Source organism: Mercenaria mercenaria, chromosome 12, assembly GCF_021730395.1.
Source record: "Mercenaria mercenaria strain notata chromosome 12, MADL_Memer_1, whole genome shotgun sequence".
NCBI lineage: Eukaryota > Metazoa > Mollusca > Bivalvia > Venerida > Veneridae > Mercenaria > Mercenaria mercenaria.
In genome coordinates, this window is record NC_069372.1 from 46,544,431 (window position 1) to 46,566,150 (window position 21,720).

Below are 21,720 nucleotides of genomic sequence, written 5' to 3' on the forward strand. Positions count from 1 at the left end.
GACAAGCTGTGTCCCACTAAATAACTCACTGCTTCCTCTCACATCACTCATAACATACTCTAACTTTTCAAACATGGTTTTACTTAACATGGAAATTTCGTCAATTATTAAAATGTCAACATTTTTCATCTTTTTTGCGGCGCTACATAGCGACCATCTGCTGCGTCTATGAGTGTGTTGAGTTGCTGCGCTGTCAACCTCCCATCCACTTAGACATTGCATTTGTGCACTATCATTTGGTAATGCATCTGAAATTATATACAGTTGACTGGTAAAATTTAATATAAAAGAATCTAAAAGAAACTTTATGTTTGATCTAAGCTAGGTGTAAAAAAAAATGTGTTTATTTCCGGTGACACAGCCTAAATTTTTGGCCTGGCGCTAAATGTTTGATGGCATTGGAGGAAATTTTTCAACTTTTTTACAAAAAGTTGCAAAACTGCATTTTTTATGCTTTAAACATGGTCAGTGATGTAAGAAATAAAGTTACTGATGCTCTAAAGGCAGTATCCCCTTATTTGTATTCATTTTTTTTTTTTGACACAAAAATAATTTCTGAAAAGTCTCCCTTAAATAAAAAAATATATATATTTTAAAAATGAAATTTTCCAACCTCCCTACCTTAATTTCGTTTTAGCATGTTACAGGAAACAAAGAGTTTTTTTAGACCTAATACATATTTTTTCATCATTATCTGTATACCAAAATTTGTAGTCCTGTTTGGTGCCATATAACCTCTACTGTGTTGGTGCGCCGTAAACCCCAGATAAATAAATAAATAAGTATACTTTTTTGAATAAAACCAAGGGGCACATCTTCAGATATATGTCTTAAAAATAAGATGATTATCTGGAGGTTTCACCCTCAAACTACGTAAATTACATGTCAGATTGCACAATTTGTTGTACAACTACTAAATTATTGCAGAGACTTTAGGCATTGTCCAAAACAAAATCCTGATTCTGCCTCTTCTTAACAATTATACAAATTAACCACAGATGAAAATAACTTATATCCGTGGTGAAATATGTTTAATAACAAAGTATACCTCCGTATCTGGTACTCCATATACACATAAAATCGTTGACTATTTCAGAAAGATTTTTTTTAAATGAGCTGCACCATGAGAAAACCAACATATAGTGCAGTCGGGTCAGGATCCATGCTATTCGCTAGCAGTTTCTTTAATTGCAATAGGTTTTGAAAGCGAACAACATGGAGTCTAACCAGACTGTGCCTCAGCATGGATCCGCGCAGTAAGGTCAGGATCCATGCTAGTTGCAAAAGCACTATGTTGGTTTTCTCATGGCGTGGCTCATTTATGATATTTAGCTCTTGAGCTTTATTTATTATTTTTAATGTTTATTTTACAAAGTCGTAGTTAATAACAAGTTGCATAAGCTCAGGTGATCTTTGATACATACTACATCTGGCAATGACAGGAGTTACTAATAATAAAATTAGTAATATTGTACATGTATTACCTGCGGATACAGACAGCATGCCACACCTGTGGTGCACGTTAACGCTGCTTGCCTGCCGGTGCTCATCGCCCAGGAAACTATTTCTGTCACCAGAAAGGATTTACCAGTGTCTGCATACCCCCCTATATACACGTTATGGCCATCCTGGACAAACTTCCAGACTCTTTTTTGTTCTTCGTTCATTTTTTTGCTCTTGCACTACCGCAATAACGGAGATAGCCGAGAAGTTCCGCTTGTGTTTCCCCGCAAAGTGTCAACTTCCGGCAGCGGTGAAATGCAAGCCATTCCGATTCTCGTCTTAACCAACTAACTCCTAGCATAATATTCAGTGCCGAACTGAATACATGGCGATAAAATACTGTCACAAATTAGATCACTTCGTATTTTTTCAGGTGATTTATGTTTGTAGAGGGCTATCGTTCAGTTTATACTTCGCAGATTGACAGGAAAGTGTTCATTTATTGAAAGTATGTGGAAGTTCTAGCCGTTTCTCGTTTTTTTTCGTAGGAATCGATCAGAAACCGTGTTATATACCTGTATAGAATGGACGTCGAAATCGACATGGATTGATAATCGTTGAATTTTGTGAAACTTTTCGTCATTGTTTTGCTATTTTAGGGATTTTAATTAAATAAAATGCGTTAACACTTGGATTGACGCTTTCAAGCGGCGACCACAAGGAGAAAACAGTGATCGATTCTTGCAACAGTGTTCTTGTTTGTTCAGCATGATGTTTTTGTTCCGTTCAGGACCTTAAGTCTCATATATACATATATAGGCCTATGAGTAAAATATTTGATTATGTGTCTAGCACCTGTGATTTCGACTTTTATTGTTTAACTGTGAATATTTTGCATTCTGTTTTTGTTTGTTTACATTTTGCCTAACATGTGCACACTGCTGTGACCTCTAGACCGGATGTTCATTAGGGGAGTTCACGCAAGGTTTTCTGTAACGTTAACGAAAGCATAACATATGTGGAGTATCTCTGCAATATGAAATACTGATACAATGTGACCGGTGCACGATGGAAGATAAATTACCGTTTGTTCAATATGTTTGGTACCCATTCACCGAACTTAGCGTTTTATGTGAGAAATTTAGGATTGAAATGGGTTAGTGCAATTTCCCGTTCATGACCATGGTTTTTATAGAAAACCTAGGGGTAGGGTACAACATGGTGCCAGTGGTAGAATTTGGCATGACAAGATTCAAAACGCCAGTAATCTGTATGTTGTGGATATTTTCAATGTCAGTCAAAACACGAGAAGGAGAATATAGCGACCGATAAAATATACCATAAAGAGCGTTTCTGTCTTGAATTCGTAGTTCAATCCACAAACATTTACTTAAGGAAGTAGTATACCTTAACATATATATGTGCGCTTGCCAACCAGAAGCTAACGTGAAAATTTCTTCTAAAACAAAACTTGTCTCCGACCTAATGCTGGTGTAGTAACGCTGAAATAATGAATAAATTACGACAAAAACGATACAAATCATTTTTTAAAATGACGTCATTGACAGCATTTGTACTTTTTCGTTTTGATTCGCCCGCCAACTTGCATACCTTAATAAGTTTCCATTTATTTGGTCATATATAGAAATAGGCTACATATAAAACAGTAATTGTTTCATACACAGACCCGTGATTTTTTTTAAACTGCGGTAGCAGTTTGACGATTGGGTACAAAAAACAATATAGTACATGTCGATGGTGGAAATCTAGACATCCGCAAAACGCCAAAAATATTAGATAAGCATGACATCACCGGTCTCTTACAGAAGGTTATCCAGTGCAGTGAAAGCATTTTTCTTGACTGATATGAATCTGCGCTAAAACAGTTACACCACGTTATCGACCCAAATACTGTTATAACGTCGTCCTCTAAATAACATGCGCATTACCAGCTTAGGTACATTTCAATATATATGCTGCTAGGGTTCAGCAAGTTGTTTTAGAAGATTCTTCTGCCATAATAGATAAAGGGCTTTCATCACTAACCCTAGTCCATATTCGCAATTCTTTTTAAAGTTACATAAATGTATTAGCTTTGATTATACGCAGACCTTTGTTATGAGGAACCCCGAGTTCGAAAACAGGTTTGAAAAGTGAAATTAACATGGATCAGACGATTGCATTGATTTTCTTGTCTAAATGTTAAGATTGTTATATTTTGATTAAGTCAACTGATCATTAAATATTGTGGCCACTTTTCATTGATAAAACATAAAGGATGGAATAAAAAAAGGTATAGAGTATACGTGTGTGACCATCCTAAGTGAAAAAGTACCGTTTCATAACATGTCCACCAATACGCAATCGGACCACAGGGCTAATGCGCAGTTCCTTTAGTGCTTTTTAAGGCTATAAGATCAACTGGATTTCTATAATCAATTTCGTTTTCAATGTACATTGTATTATTAAATTGCATGAAGAGTACTTACGTTTGCACATGAAGAGTCTTATGTTTTAGCTTGGCAATGTTTCAATGATTTATAGCATTTTCAGTAACGCTTGCCATTTTGTCAAAGTTTTACCAATATGATTGTGATGACGTATCTTTCATTTTCCCAAGCCAAGTTATTATAGTGTTGCGTTCAGTCCTTATTAGCAGATAGCCAAATGACACATGAAAGGAGTAGTGGCATAATGAGGCATTATTTCTGAAATTATTTGTTTAAATGAGAATTTTACTTGGAATCACTGTGAGTTATTTACTGAGCCAATAATATTGGCAGGGTTGTGATTAACCAGTTTCATTATGAAATAAATGATTGTTTATCAATATAAACCTGAACTGAGCTAGAACTGAACATGTGTAATAATTTGCATGTACGAGGCATAACCGTGTTCTTCTAGTAATTAAGAAAAAATGTTTCTCTCATCAAAATTTTAATCGGTATTTCCATGTATTTCTACTACATACTAATTAATTGTGTGACCATATCTAACTAAGCCTGTCCCGTCTAGAAATCTTTGTTTGTTCTCGGGCTTTTTTTGGCGGTGGGGGTGTTAACGCCGTTTTTCAAAGTATTTCAGTTATGTAACGGCGAGCAGTTAACCTAACCAGTGTTCCTCGATTCTGTACTAGCGCAAACCTGTTCTCCGCAAAAAAAACTGCCAACTTACCCACATGAATCATAGGTAGTAAGAGAACCAAAAAAATTGAGACACAATATCTTTTATCAAATCGTCACGAAGAACATACGCCCCGTCCTGAGATCAAACTCATGACCCGTGATCCGTAGATCGGTGCTCTCCCTACTAAGCTAAGCGGTCGGATCTCTCTAGAACTCTCTAGAAATTTAATAAAATGTATATAAAAACTATAAAATGTTTTATGGCCACTGCACGGCACACAAAACTGCGGCGATGATAGTTACTCAAATCTAGATATTTTTTTGGCTTTCTGTCCCAAGTGATTAAGGCAAGGACTTCAAATTAATTTGCCTCTCACCGCTGTGGGTTCGAAACTTTGCTTGGGATGTAGAAGATGTATTCGGTCTTTTAAATGTTTTTGCAGTTCTGATATTCCATAGCAACATTTTTTTAATGTGTAGGAAATTTGATAAATGTTCTTTTGGAATTATGAAAGAACTATATCCAAATGGCGTTAGAAGTTCCCCAAGGCCATTACATGACATAGAACTGCATTTCAAATCGACTTGGCATCGTAGATGGTTTCGTCTAACTTCAATGCATCAATGTTTCCGACTGAAACTTTTGCAATCATCAGTGAACATCAAATGTATAATAATATCTATAAACAGTATATCATTGTTTATTTCAAACTAGTTATAGACGTTCGAATGGTACAAAATGTCGCCTTTGACATAAGTAAGCGTATAAGATTATTATTTTTTCTTAAAATCTCAGTCATGTTATTTCACTCACATGTTTTTAATTAATTCATTTAATTGGTTCTATTATGTTTTCGTCTTGGGAACAATCACTTTCATTTCTTCGTCAGTTGAAACTAAACAGTATTCAGTTCTTGGCTGTTCATGTAAAGTTGAATCATCAAATGACCACACACGTCGTAGAAAAGGTATGATGTACTTCGGGTCCGTGGGAAATTCTTTATCTTTACCTGGTATTGAGATATTAAGGTTATCATTCTTTCTTGAAAAAAAACACAAAATGATAATGATATTATATAAATACTATTTGTTCGTAGTAAAAGATATTAAAAACTAACAAGCAAAGTCAATGACTTTTGGTATCTTCCTTCCGAACGTGTGTAATAAGTACTACAGATGTCTCCTCCATACATTGTAGCGTTGAACCGTGTAAGACATTGTTAAATTCAAATTTTCAGTGACGCAAAAAAATCCTCTGATTAAAATATATTTGAAACATCTGCTATCCTTAGACAAATCAATTGATTGTTGAGATATAGTGCGAATTTCAACCTTAATATATGTTCGGCCCGATTGTCTGATTTCTTACTGAAGTATGATAATGATAATATTAATAACTTTATAACAAGGGTACCCTATCTGGCTTTATCCAGATTAATAATTCTATACCTGTAACAAAACTGACAGCCAAGCCGATGGTTATAACAATCAGAAATCCTATAAATCCAAGCCAAATATAGGACAAATCATAGATGGCAAGATGATTGTTACTCACACTATGATGAACACTGAAATCAAGAATAAAAGTTGACCTAAACAATCAAATAATTTCTCTTTCTGCCCACGTACACGAAGCAATTACTTAACATACCCATTAAAAATGATGGTATTATGCACTGATGTAATAAATCATTATATTACATGTTCAAGTTAACCCTGGCCGGACAATAGCTAAAACTCCAAATATTATCAAAACAAGGAATTGCATGGCGTCCAGATTTTCTTTTCCGTAAAAGATAACACGTTTTTTTAATTTTTCAGATAATTATATACTTATAGGTCTATTAACACTAGAATACCAAATAGCACTTGCAAGCTAAGATCATGTTGCTTGCAAGAGACGATGCTCATTATATTAACCTCTACCCTGCTAAATCTCTAAAGTGGACTGGTCCATCATCCAATTGCGGCAGTACCATTTATTATTCGGAGTGATTTTCACTGAAAACTAACCAACTGAATAGCGAAAAGTGCTGACCAGAATCAGCCTGCATGGATGTGCAGGCTGATCTTGGTCTGCGCTGGTCGCTAAGGCAGAATCGCTTGCCGCCAGCAGGCTAAAGGTTAAAACGTTAAAACCGTCTTAAAACAAATGTATGTTGTGTATCATCTCAATTCAATTGAAATAAGTAGAAAGTCACTTGCTATATATGAAAACTACGAAAACGACAATGTTTCATTTTAACGTTACTCGGACATTTAACTGGAAAAATTTGGAATAAGAAATTTTAAAAGAACCTCTATTCATATGCATGACAATACGTTTGAGTACATCAAAACTGTCCATAAAATGTAAGTTTTCTAAATTCTTGCTATAATGTTATAAATTATTATGAAGTAATTACTTAATTTCTAATATGATAAACAATGTTGTGGAAATTTTCAATGGGAAGGTAATGTATTAATTTAGGGCAATAATCATTTGATATTTATTTAAAAAGGTACATTCGAAGCACGTCACCTTCCTTAAGTTACCAGAGAATTTGTTTCGGTGCATACGAATGCAAAAAATGTATAATAACATTTTCTTGTTTATAATGACAGATTAAGGCTTTTTCTTCCATATTTGGGAAGTTGGCTTTCTTTTGAAGTCTAGAAATCTGTTGATATAACTTATAACCATACGTTTTGAGGTCCAGGGAGTGCAATACTGCTAATACACAAAAGTGGTATAACGCAAGTGAAATTACATTTAGACATCGATAACATTTCAAGTATATGTGACTTCGGTCGAACTGAATTGGTTTGTAAGAAACAGGGTATTCCGATGTTTCAAAAGATAAACCTAAAACGTGATAAAAGAATACCACATGTTTCCACATAGAATTTTTTTAAACCCGTTAAATAAAAAAAAAAGATGACTTGTTCGACAGAGCGTCACATTTATTTTTCATTCAACTTGTTTAATGAATTCATAAAGAAAAGACGCTCATGTAGTTTCCTCTGTTTATTTCACCTCTTATCAATTTCTCTTTTAGTTGCAATTAAACTTAACCGCCACATATGCAGATCATGCAGCTTTTGGTGGTACAGAAAGACCCCATGTGACCCTCCGGGCATTGTGTTAGGCATGAGTGGGCACACTGGTATAATCTTCGACCTTCCGAGCGTCAATTAATGATTTAGAAATACGCATTCTGGACAATCTTTAAACGGTTAATTTTACTATCTTGTTTTATGTGCTATTTTAATCAGTAAGACCAGTTACAAATGATTGTAAATTAGTACAATATGAAAATGCTGAAATACAATTTCTAAAATATTCCTAAAGTCTGTAATCTGTATATGTTTATCTAATAGTAAGTTTTATTATATACCTATATACATATAAATTCTGTAAATAAATTGTCTTGTATTTCACAATTAAATATGAACAGGCAGAAAAAAAAATCTGCATTGTTCCTGTTAAATTCCGTATTGTATCTTTCGTATTGTATGCTGCCGGACTACTTTCATTAATATCCATGACCTAACACAGTTCTATGAATAGCGCACATGAATATTTCACGATCCGGGATGCTGTATTCGGCTCTTGTGGATTTTGCAAGGTCGGATCACACTCGTGAGATCCAACCTGGTAAAAATCAACTCCAGGCGAATACAGCATTCCAGATCAAGCTTCTTTTATAACAACCGTGTTATATTACACTTTCTATTACACTTTCTAATTAAGTGTATTTTCTATCTATACTAGCGGAAAAAAGAAACTGTGCATGTGTAAAATGTTCATGTATCGCTCAATTTTACAAATTAAAACTTGAAACTTTACACAGGTAAGCTGTGTATCCCTCTCGGTCATTTACACTGGTCAGTGAATAAAGTGCACGGGTAGTTTGTCCGTCTGGCCAATGTCTTCGTTTCCACGTTGTTTTTTCGGGCAGCAGTCAATCGCAAACACGTTTGTCGCCTAAACCTGTGTAAAAGCATAGTGTTGATACCTGTAAGACACAAAACCAGGATAATTTTGAAAAACGTCTTTGAAACGCCATGCCAAGGTTGATGAAATTGACAGATGCCGCGCCGTAAGCATGACTGAAGCTGGTGTACGTCATACTGACGTTGCCAGACAATTTGGTGTGCACCGAAATACTGTAGACGCCTTGTGGAGACGGTACCAGCAGTTTGGGACCACCAGAGACCGGCCTCGGTCAGGACGTCCACGCATAACGTCTAATCGCCAGGATACGTACATCCGGGTGGTTCATCTCCGTAAACGACTCAGAACTGCTACTTTGACGGCTTGAAGTATTCCTGGCCTTAGAAGAATTAGTCCCCGAACGGTACGTAATCGATTGCGTGAGCGATGCATACGTCCACGACGTCCAGCTATACGTCCTGTTCTCCAGCAACGTCATCGTGTAGCACGTTTTGCCTGGTGTAGACGACACATACACTTCACGCAACAGGACTGGACACATATTTTATTCACGGATGAGTCCAGGTTTCATCTCGACAGCAGCGATGGTCGTTCTAGAGTGTACCTTCGTGTAGGTGAACATTTCCATGACAGTTGTGTGATTCAACGACGTCCATTCGGCGGAGGTAGTGTCATAGTGTGGGGTGGCATCTCATCCCTTGGCAGAACTGCTCTTGTGGTTGTGGACGGCACACTTACAGGCATCAGATACCGTGACGAAATCATACGGCCTCACGTCCTTCCATTTGTGCAGCAACGTTACGCCACGCTGCAACAGGATAACGCTCGCGCGCAGGTCGTCGCCGACGTCTTGATCCAGAACCATGTAAATGTGCAGCCCTGGCCTGCAATGTCACCGGATTTGTCGCCTATAGAACACGTGTGGGATGAGATGCAGCGTCGCTTACGTGGCCTCCAAAATCAGCCGTAGACGTTACCTGACCTGTCACGTGCGCTTGTGAGAATCTGGAATGGTATTCACAAGGCATTCTTCAGCACATTTGTCGCATCAATGAGGCGTCGTTGCCAAGCATGCATTGATTCTGATGGTGGACATACACGGTAGTGATGAGCTGAACTTTGTTTAGAGAACGTCTCTGAAAACTGATATCTATCCAAGACGCTGCTGATGCAATAACCGTATCAACTGAGCTGGTGTTAAATACAGGTCAGATAAAACCCTGCTGAATTTTTTTTGCGATTTCTTATAAACCTCCTAAGTTATAGCATATTATACCCATGCACAGTTTCTTTTTTCCGCTAGTATAATTTTCATATTTATTTTTTGATTTTGTTCATTTAACGATGAATATATTGTTTGAGATATACCATTTCTTTATTTTCAAACTATTACGCAATAACCCATTTGAGATTGATCATGGTCTACACTATTTGCTACTCTGTCAGTATATTTTCATTGAATACTTCGAATAATAAATGATTTTGCCAAAATTCCAGGATGGACCAGTTCAATTTATAGAAATTTTGCAGGCTAAATAATCAGTAGTTGGAAAGCAAAAATGATTATGTATATGTTAAAATTATGAAAACGCATCTGTTTAACAAAGATATTAACATATACTTGATAAGTAGCTTATAAATGATACTTGCTTGAGCAAATCCATAGGTGTAGTATTATTCCCGTAACGATCAAAATGTATATCAAATGTTGAACTTCCGGTTGGCAGTGTTAGATTCTGCTGAGTTAAGTTCGTTTCATTTTGGTAGCACCCGGATGTAGTAACTGGAGATGACAGTGGAGCTTTATTTCCATACAAAAAGGAGCCAAGAGCGATCCACATATTGATAGCGATTCCACATAATCCCCCTACGAAAGCACCCTATTACAAAAGCAATAACAGTGCAATAATCAGGTTGATTTCTAGATAACTTCAATAGCTTAAGCATAGTACTTTTTAATTATATCATTGGTAAATTTACTATACTTTAATGAATAAGAAAGCATTTAACAATCGTTTGAATATCAACTAATTATCTTGGATCATTAACATCTGAACTGTTTATCAATTTCACTTTACTGTTTTGGTGCTAGACTGACAGAAAAAAATCAAATGTCAGATTGATTGTAAATGCATTTTCAAGCAACTTCACGGGGCTAGAAATCAAAATTTTACGTTTTTGTTAGCCTGTGGAAAAACAGCACCCAGGAAAAATATTCCAACAATTGGACCACCGGCTGCACCAAAAGCTGTACTGCACATCTGTGTTCGATAAAAGAAATAATTAGATTATATCAAAAATCGACTTTGGAATAAAAGCATTTCTAGGTTAAATCTAAGAACAATATGCTTTTAAGAAAATCATTGTCAAATGTTGTATATAAGTGAAAGGTGGTCCGGGACTGCAAATCCAGAGGACCCATTTTCGATATCCGACCCAGAAAATATAAATTTTAACTTGCTAAACAATGTACTGTTATAGGACATACTGTTATAGGACATATTGGAGAGGAGGCTTTAAACCACGCACGTTGAAGAATCAGAATGTGCATTCCAGAAAACCCAGTCTATGATAGACGGTAAAATGTAACAAAATAGCTTTTCTTAAAAGTTTCATAAGGCCAAGATGATTGTATTATAATGAATTGAAAACCACAGCATCACATAAAACATATATATTTTATATATAATTACCTGTGTCACCGGACCTGTCAAATACTGTGATAGATACGCTAATACAACAGTCAAAATGCCGTATACTAGCACTAGAAAAATGAAGAATAAAATAACAGAAACTGTCATATTTGTTCTTTATATTATGAATAAACAAGCTTGTCTGATAAAAACTTGAATAAAAGAATTCGTTTTCAGATTTTAATGCTACGTATCATTCTCCATCTGCTTTGCAATGCTAATCTAAGCTGAACGAATTAACACAATAAGGCATGATTTGACAAGTCATTTCTACACATAATATATTACATATATGTTTTTATAGAAATATATATATATATTGCAAATTTTGAATATTAAAACTATTTAAACTAGGCTGTATCAAATATGTGTGTATACCTAATAGTTTTAAAATGAATGTCTTTTTAATTTGTTGAGCCTCCTGTAAGTATCCAGACAGGATATCCTGAAGAGCGTTTGTAGCCATTGAGTTTATACCCGACGACAAGGTACTAAAATCAAACAAGATTTTAACAATAATACTTTAATTACTACATTCAAATACTTAAAAGATCCATTTGCATATTGACTTATCATTTTAGTTTTAACTGAATAAGCTTAATATAATTGCTAACGTTAGTTGGAAAATGATATGGTTTAGAATATTCAAGTATTCTCCCATGGGAAAGAGTCCATAGTTGTACTTCGAACGAACAAACATTTTGTTGACACCAAGTGCCCCATCGTGCAGCATGCAGGTACGGGTTGGTAAATGGATAGAACAACAGAACATATGCAACACAGATTGATGGATTCACATGAAAGATTTCACATCCCAAGCGAGGTTCCGAACCTACAGTGGTGGGAGGCAAGTCACCCAAAGACCCTTAGCCACTAGATCTCTGAGGCAAATAGTTTCAACAATTTCTCAGCTTGCTAACACACTAAACTACACGCGAGTATTACCAAATAGCTAGTATAAGCGTCAAGAATCAATTAATTGAATAAGTAAAGAATGTTTGTTTCGATATCAATATATCTTGTACATCGCCTCAGAGAACGAACGTATCGCTGTGGGATCCAGGCAACAAGAAATACATCCAGTTTGTTAGCATTATTTATCCCCCCACCAAAGGTGAAGGGGATATTAGAAATGCTCTCCGTCCGTGCGTCCGTCTGTCCGTCCGTCCGTCCGTCCGTGCGTCCGCAACGATATTTGTCCGGAGCATAACTCCAAAAGTACTTGAGGGATTTTCTTCAAACTTCATACACTGATAGAACACATTGGGAGGAAGTGCAGTGTGCAAGAACAATAACTCTACCTTGCCTGTTTTTGAGTTATTCCCCTTTATCTTATTTTCTTAAAAAAATTTGTCCGGAGCATAACTCCAAAAGTACTGGAGGGATTTTCTTCAAACTTCATACACTGATAGAACACATTGGGAGGAAGTGCAGTGTGTAAGAACAATAACTCTACCTTGCCTATTTTTTGAGTTATTCCCCTTTATCATATTTTCTTAAAACATTTTGTCCGGAGCATAACCCCAAAAGTACTGGAGGGATTTTCTTTAAACTTCATACACTGATAGAACACATTGGGAGGAAGTGCAGTGTGCAAGAACAATAACTCTACCTTGCCTATTTTTTGAGTTATTCCCCTTTATAATATTTTCTTAAAGAACTTTGTCCGGAGCATATCTTCTTCATGCATGGAGGGATTTTGATATATCTTGGCACAAATGTTTACCACCACGATGCGGAGTGTCATACGCAAGAACTAGGTCCCTAGGTCTAAGGTCAAGGTCACACTTAGAGGTCAAAGGATACAAGAATAAAAACCTTGTCCGGAGCATTTCTTCTTCATGAATGGAGGGATTTTGATGTAACTTGGCACAATTATACACCATCATGAGACGAAGTGTCATGCGCAGTTCCCTTCTTTAGAATTACTTCCCTTTGTTGTTACTTTAAATAGCTTTTATTGTAACTTTTTCATTACTAGTCGTAGGGAAAAATCGAGACCACTTTTCTGTAGTACAACAAACATGCTAAATCCAATTTTGAGGTGTATTTTGACCAGTCTCTTTCTGATAAAGATTTTTGTGTGGACTTGCAATTTTTTTTTTTTTTTTTTTTTTTTTATAAAGATTAACTTCCCTTAGTTGTTACTATAAATAACTTATATTGTAACATTTTTATAATTGACCCTAGCGAAAAAACAAGACCACTTTCCTGTGGTACAGCATAGATGTTACTCTCCAGTTTTAGGTGTATTTTATTAATTTTATTATATATAAGGTATCTCTACCTAGTAAGGAGTTTTTTTGTGGACTTTAAAAAACAAAAGACTTACAATGATTACTAAACAACCACAAAATTAACATTCCATTTGCAAATACAGCTGCTAGAGTAAAGAAATTTGCTTTGACGGGCATATATTGTGACATTCTGGCACTCTTGTTCCCTGTTAGCTTTCCATTCCTTCTTTTTACAGTAGCATCAGAAAAACATCATAGTTATACTCTTCATGAAAATTAATAAAATTTAGCAGTAAACCACCTCACTACTGACTTATTCTTTCTTCCACATCTTAAAACCCCTGATGCGGACCACATCCTTCCATTATGATATGCCCGGTGGGGGGATTAGCCATGTCTGACATGGCTCTTGTTAGTATATTAAGTAATTAGTTGACTGAGAGAACATATCTAGAAAGCACGAACGAATCGATATTAGTATTTACCTTAACGCTCCGCTGAAAACTGCTGCAAGAAAAATCCCAGCCAGTCCTGGTACATCGCTTAACGTATTCATGACGAAATATATCATCAACTAAAATTCAAAGCAGATCCGGCTGACTTGCCTGAGTTAATGTGTTTATTTTATTTCAAAGTATGCCACTTTTAATACATTATATTTGGAGCGTAAAAATTCTCGAAACTAAAGAAAAAGACATGTTTTCCTCTTCATGTATATATATACATATAAAAAGGAATAGTTTAATACTCCATTAATAATACGCTATCCTTGTTTTCTAATTTCGTATAGTCACGTAAGGCAACTAGAAAAATATGTTAAGCGTAAGTAGGACCTACTGAACATTTCTATATTTCTTATTCAGAAATAAATTCAAGTACACGGGAAAGAAATCAATAAATTTGCTTCCACTTCAACTTACAGTTCTATAAATAACCAACCTGATTCGGATTTGACACCTGATCACCAGCCAAAGGATCGCATGCTTTTATAACAAAGTATGCATAAAGCACCAGGCCAGTCAATGCAAGGCTGCAAGCGAAGGTTGCCGCCAGAGGTATATTCAGAAGAGTTGCACTAGGTAGATTAATAAAAAAAGTATTAAAATTAATCTAACAATCAGGCAGAACATATTCAATGAAATGAATTTTAAGATAACTTTTACCTACGGAAAGGAGAGTCTCTTTTAAATTATAATTTAAGAAATATCTGAAGCAGGATGGAAGCGAAGTCCTGATATGCAACAAAGGTAACGATACACAAATGGTCTGTAAGTACGTTTATTACAATTTATCAAACATCAGCATATCAAAGACTATACATACTTCCTGGCATCCTTAGCTCTTTCTATGGAAGAAATCCTCTGTATTGCCGACTGGCTACAACAATTTGGCAGCATATTAAACGCAGCACCAATAACACATCCCCACACTGTATGACGTACACGAGGGTCCGGGTTTATACTACGGAGGAAGAATAGAGATTTAAATTATCTTGTTCATAGCGACTTCAACCCAACATTTGCAAATGCAGTGGATCTAAATATATTTGTCCATTTGATAGCACATGTGAGTTTTCATTCGGTTTGTATCTAATTTGGGAGACCACTGAATGATAATAGATTCGGTTTAACTGAATCTGTTCCTGAGAGATTTGCCAGCATGTTTTAGCTGTAATACACAGCATGACTCTTAGGATTCCATGATCCGAAAGTACTTAAAATAGTAACAACGCTTAGTCAAATGATACAGTCAGCGACTTCCCAGTCTTTTCTGGTGAAGGAATACCAAAAGCGATATTATTTCAGGCTCTGGTGAGCATCTAGCGTTCAGTACAGCTCTAACGGAGTACGAAAATAGTCCGAAATTGACTCACTTTATTACTAAATACCGGTAATATTTTGTAATAAAGAAATTAGACTGTATGATGTTCCTGATGCATGTCTGTAACTTGACTAATTCTACGCACACTACTCATTCTGTGATATTACTTTAAGAAAAACAGAACGATCTTCAACGTTCAACGTAACATATTACATAAAAATTATGAATATACAATACTTCTGAAGCTATCTGTAATAGGTTGGGGGGGGGGCAAGTGTTAGAAATGAAATGAGCCGTGCCATGAGAAAACCAACATAGTGGGTTTGCGACCAGCATGGATCCAGACCAGCCTGCGCATCCGCGCAGTCTGGTCAGGCTCCATGCTGTTCGCTTTTAAAGCCTATTAGAATAGAAGAAACTGTTAGCGAACAGCATGGATCCTGACCAGACTGCGCGGATGCGCAGGCTGGTCTGGATCCATGCTGGTCGCAAAGCCACTATGTTGGTTTTCCCATGGCACGGCTCAAATGATGGTCGAGCGCTAGACAGCCAATTTGTTGTTTTCCTCTCGATCCTGCAAAGTTTATATTGTGAGATATCAAGATGATTCTATTTATATGCATTATAAACATTGATTACATATCAGAAGCAACAGAAAACCTTCTATTTAAAATGTAGCACGAAAATTTTACGTCCGTGAACAGAAATGATGTCTTTGTGCACACCAACATAGAATTTTGGGTGGGTATTTTTATCTTTAACGTAACATTATACATTTTCATACAATAAACTTTACTCATTCGAGAATTGTATTATAAGCATCAAGGTGCAATTGTCCAGGTATTTGATATAATACCGTTTTGCGTAAAATGAAATTAAAATTAATTACTAGCAGTAAATTACACGAAAAACAGAACATAAGAAATAAAAGGTAAGGATAGAATTCCCGGAAGCACAGAACACCCCATACGCAGACATAAAGCCATATAAGACTTAACAGCGCCATTTAAGCAAGTTGACCACTAAGACCAGATGATAAAGATATATACTCATCAAATTTAATCCGACCACCTTTCCATGACAAATCGAAAACTTTTGAAAAGCTTCCTATTTCTTTTATACTCTGAAAAGGAGAATACATAAAAAATAGCACTGGCATGGTACCAAAGATATTGGTCATAAAAATATTGTTTTGTGTTTTATGTATGTACATAGCAACAAGGTTCGAACTGGTTAGAATCGCGTCAAACATCAATGTGGTTGTTTAGCCACTACTCGTTACAAGTCGGTGCCATATTGTGTTTCATGATCTGTTTTCTGCTCGTCTTCTGTTTGTTTTAACGTTCTTACTATGTTCTTTTTCTATACATTCCTTAAATTCTCAGCACATCATTATATACAATGCTGAAGAATATAGTCGTTAAAAGCAACTGTTTTGTCTTAGAAATATGGTTGGCATAAATACTGAGGTTTGGTCTGCCGTTAACTGTTGGAACTGGTGGAGTGGAACCCCCACCCCCTCTCCATCCCCAGTGCTTTCTAAGGCGCTGCCTCAGTGGGTTCCTTGTTTAGTAAATTATCCTCGGTATCAAATAGTATATGCATGTTTTACTTTGTCTATATTAGAGTTAATAGTATAAAGGTTTGACGTTGACGTCGTTTTAAGTATATGTCATTGAGACGTTGGTCCAATTTACTTTGAGAAGACATTTAAATGTTTCAGCAGGAAAAGCTTTCATGTGATAAAAAGAATATTACGCTTGTGTCTTTCCACATTGAATTTCGGCAAAGTCACGCATTTTATCATTATATTAAACTCGTTTAATAAGACACTTATGCAATATCCTCTATTTTTATCAATACATGTACTGCTGTTGGGTTGTGGTTTAATAAGGATGGTCCTTAGACCGTGATTTTAGCTACTAAATATTAAAGAGACCATCCCACACACTTTAGGTGAACAATAATTTCTCTTAAAAATCCATATAAATTGAGTACTCTGAAAGTGACAAAGGCGTGACAAACTTATCGCCAAAAGATTTTGAAAGACATTCTTATAGATAACCAAAACCAACATTTAAGTAAAGCATTTTCAGACGATACTTTCTACCTTTGAAGTATCATATTCACTATGAATAAAAGTTGAAAGTCCGTATGGAATTCTTGAGGTAAGAAACGTACATGTATGTAAATTCAGTTATTATATCAAGCTTCCTGTGCTTTATTATTTTTTCAGTGGCAATTACATTTTTATATTGTAATAAATGATTGTATTACAAAACAAAATTGTGAGCCTGATAAAACATGAAAAGGGAAAATAATTTAAAATTGTAATATTGAACTGCATTTAACCTACTAGATTGATCCTTTAGATTGATTCTACTTCACGTGACCTTTTGATGACCTTTCAAACTATTCACGCCACATAAAATCTAAACATAAAATTTACGACGAATTCATGAGGTAGTTGAAATAAAGGTTAATGTCTAGTAGACAATTTGAGCCGTGCCATGACAAAACCAACATAGGGGGTGTGCGACCAGCATGGATCCAGACCAGCCTGCGCATCCACGCAGTCTGGTCAGGATCCATGCTGTTCGCTAACAGTTTCTCTAATAGCAATAGGCTTTGAAAGCGAACAGCATGGATCCTGACCAGACTGCACGGATGCGCAGGCTGGTCTGGATCCATGCTGGTCGCAAAGCCACTATGTTGGTTTTCCCATGGCACGGCTCATTTATATATCTTTAAACAAACATGAACGTGAAAATTTGTTACAGCTGCTATACATAAAATATCATGTATAAAATGTACCTCTAGTTCGTACTTTGATCATATAATGGTATGCGAAAACGTTTTATACAGATCACCATAAAATAAAATTTGACGGACTTGGATTTAAATCAGGAGTGGTGCAATGGTGTCTTATTTAACTGCAGTTCTTTTCGGTAAATGCTACCGACTATAGAGTAAAACAACATTTCACACGCACATATTAAAATCCCGATTATTTAAATGCATTAATTAATTGATAAGATTTTAACATATAATCCGTTTCATGAAAATACAAAAATTAATTTTCAACAAAAAATTCCCAGTGGAATAACAATCATCGCCAGAAAATGGATATGAACTAAAGATCGTTAATGAAAAGGTGATGGGTTCAAAAAGTTTGTCATAAGTCCACAAGGCAGAATGCTACATACAAAAAAGGTTTTATTCCAACTACGTGCGAAAAATGTTGCATTCTCCTTGACAAGTTATTTTTAATTAAAGCAGGTACATTTATATTTGTTAGAATTGTCTATAAAAAATGTATCTAGTCAATGCTTAAAAATCCTTGTAATAGTTCGTGTATTTTGCCAATTATTTTCTTTACAGAAAAGAACGTAGCAGAATTATTACATACATGTTCACTAAAATTCACCTTTCTTGCCTACCTAGCGGGGAAAGTATACATTTGTCCGAGCACGCGCCGGGGATAGATATCCCTGTCTTTCCCTAGGGAAAACCCTTGTCTAAAATTGCGTGCACTAAGGTGACGTCACATAGTACTGGCACTGTTGTGACGTCATAAACCTTATAAATAATGTCAGGAAATACCCAATTTGAATCTATTTGTCTCTACGATCTATTTTAAACGTGATAGGCAAGAAAATGATCTAACATGTCTGCCTGTGTAAGACAACTGTTTTCCCAACCCTCGGGACAGCATGGATAAAAAACCTCGCTAACGCTCGGTTTTCCATTCCACACTGTCCCTCGGGTAGGGAAAACCCCGTCTTACACAGGCAGGCATATAAGATCTTTATATTCTTGCGTAATAATTAGACACTTTCAATATCAAATTAATACTAACCAGTACAAGGATCACAGCCAGACCACCATACATCATAACAAACTGGAATGTATCAGTCCAGACCACGGTTCTCATTCCTCCCTGGAAAAGCAAATGTTCCTCTATTGATATAAATATATGAGCCGCGCCATGAGAAAACCAACATAGTGGCTTTGCGACCAGCATGGATCCAGACCAGCCTATGCATCCGCGCAGTCTGGTTAGGATCGATGCTGTTCGCTAACGGTTTCTCTAATTGCAATAGGCTTTGAAAGCGAACAGCATGGATCCTGACCAGACTGCACGGATGCACAGGCTGGTCTGGATCCATGCTGGTGGCAAAGCCACTATGTTGGTTTTCTCATGGCGCTGCTCATATAACGTTTTAATGTGAAGAAAATCGTAAGTGCTTTTATAATATCAAATAAAATGACGTGCACAAGTTCATATTGGTTGCAAGACCGTAATTTAAAATTATTTGTTTCTTGTATATAATATACTTTTATTACAGTTCTCTTCAATTCAGGACTCGTGCATAATTCTCGATACATGTCTAATAACGAACGTTAATCATTCAATATATGAAGAAATTATTGTTATAATGTCTCTGGAATCATTGAGTGCATTCATTTTACTTTAGAAGAGTTCCGCTTCTACCCGTGCTAGGGAGCGTGAAGGGTGTTGCACATTTCATTACACCTCATGAACAGACTCAAGCAAACCTATTCTGCTATTATGTTGACAGGTTGCGTTTTATGCTTTCAAAGGATCTTTTGACTAGATAAGTGCAAATCTATGGTTAAAAGCACATCGAATTTTCACTCTCTGACTATCCCAACTGCGTGCCATATTGAGCAATTAAAAAATGCCTGAAAATTGTGCCTGGCCGCCTTAAAAGTTTTCTTAAATAATTTCTTTTGTTGTCGTAATGATAGGCGTTTTAGATGAGTAAACGGTTAATGACAAACATATTAAGAATTGATGGAATAATGCTATCCTATAAAAATAAAACACGTCTCCGTTTACAATAGATAAAACCTACTCAACTGCAAAATAAATATAAAGTTTTATATGAAATTTTGCTACATTCTGTGCCAAATTAATTTTGTAATATCATATAAGTGTCCTATGTAGAAACTAAGATCTGATATCGACTCTACATGACTGCATTGTTGAGCAACGAAAATGGAAATGTATGCAGTTTTAGATAATACAGTATTATCGGACAAATACGGAAAAATGATATCATATTCAAAGACACTTCGAGGGTTTTGCTGTAAGAACATCGTTGCTGCAAATCTAATGCATGTGCTGCGCAAGAAAAGTCCTGTCATAATACCTTTTCTACGGAACCCGTTCATAGTTGATGAATGCCTTTTGTTAGAAGACCCTCAACCTAGGGCATTAGATATACATATATTCAAAATACATTAAAATATATCCTTGCAGCTGCATATGTATTGAATATCCCTCCTATGCATAATTATTCTGTCGTGATATGATTTTAACTACTGAAAACTGTAATTACATGGAACGCCAGATAAAAAGCACAAGAAGCAAAAATCTTACAATAGCTGTGTAAACTGTTCCTATTAGTCCTATTATTACAATAGATAACCATACCGGAATTCCAGCAACTGAAACAGAATATATCATGAATAATTATATCAACAGTTACCAATTAGTTTAGGACCTTATTGTACTGGTTGTGTTGCTAAAAGGTAATTCTATGTATGTCAGCCTTATTACTTTGAGCTCGTATCATTTTATCAATATTTCTGTTACAACAGCTAATTAGTAAAACAAGCTAATATTTGTATATGACACTATACATTAATAATTATCGAACGCAGAGCTAACGAGTTATTGTGGAAAAGGCTTACATGTTTTTTTTATAATTTTAAGATAAAAATATAAATTTCATGAAGTAAATACATTTGTGTATTATGTTTGAACATATTAAGTTTGATACAAACATCTAAATTTGTACGTTTAAATAAAGGTGATGCAAATGCATTGAACAATATTATACTACCTGCTTCTAGCGCAAGTGCTGGAGAGTACAGGACAATGCTGACATATAGAAGCTGAAACAAGATACATAACGATGATACAGCGACATGAAACAAGACTCATAAAGATGATGCAGCTACATAAAACAAAACACATAAAGCTGGCACAGCTACATAAAACAAGAAACATAACAATGATACAGCTACATATAAAACGACACATAAAGATGGCACAGCTACATAAAACAAGACACATAAAGATGACACAGTTACATGAAACAAGACAAACAAGGATAGAACAGTACCGGTAAAAAAACAAGAAACATAACGATGATACACGTACATAAAACAAGACAGATAAATATGGCTCAAGCACATAAAACAAGGCATACAACTATGGCACATCTACATGAAACAAGACACATAAAGGTGCCGCATCTATATGAAACAAGACAAATAAAGATGACACAGCTACATTAAACGAGACACATAAAGGTGCCACATCTATATGAAACAAGACAAATAAAGATGACACAGTTACATGAAACAAGACACATAAAGGTGCCACGTGTATGTGAAACAAGACAAATAAAGATGACAGAGCTACAAGAAAC

The 21,720-nt window shown here is 35.7% G+C and overlaps 1 protein-coding gene and 2 long non-coding RNA genes across 3 annotated transcripts; all 3 read right to left on the reverse strand.

Moving 5' to 3' along the window:
• Nucleotides 1-5,253: 5,253 nt before the first annotated feature.
• Nucleotides 5,254-6,151, reverse strand: LOC123534192 (uncharacterized). Its single transcript, XR_006682952.2, has 2 exons — nucleotides 6,018-6,151; nucleotides 5,254-5,578 (listed from the first exon to the last, which is right to left on the reverse strand). It is a non-coding gene; the product is annotated as an uncharacterized LOC123534192 (long non-coding RNA).
• A 4,682-nt stretch (nucleotides 6,152-10,833) lies between these two features.
• On the reverse strand, nucleotides 10,834-14,890 carry LOC123535466 (sodium-dependent multivitamin transporter-like). Its single transcript, XM_053520555.1, has 6 exons — nucleotides 14,759-14,890; nucleotides 14,375-14,510; nucleotides 13,921-14,009; nucleotides 11,577-11,689; nucleotides 11,199-11,269; nucleotides 10,834-10,839 (listed from the first exon to the last, which is right to left on the reverse strand). The coding sequence occupies exons 1-6, from the start codon at nucleotides 14,830-14,832 to the stop codon at nucleotides 10,834-10,836; spliced, it is 489 nt and encodes a 162-aa protein (XP_053376530.1). The 5' UTR covers nucleotides 14,833-14,890.
• Nucleotides 14,891-16,305: 1,415 nt separating this feature from the next.
• LOC128547174 (uncharacterized) lies at nucleotides 16,306-21,182 on the reverse strand. The gene is made up of 4 exons (XR_008366346.1): nucleotides 21,130-21,182; nucleotides 20,664-20,731; nucleotides 19,116-19,196; nucleotides 16,306-16,379 (listed from the first exon to the last, which is right to left on the reverse strand). It is a non-coding gene; the product is annotated as an uncharacterized LOC128547174 (long non-coding RNA).
• Nucleotides 21,183-21,720: the final 538 nt, after the last annotated feature.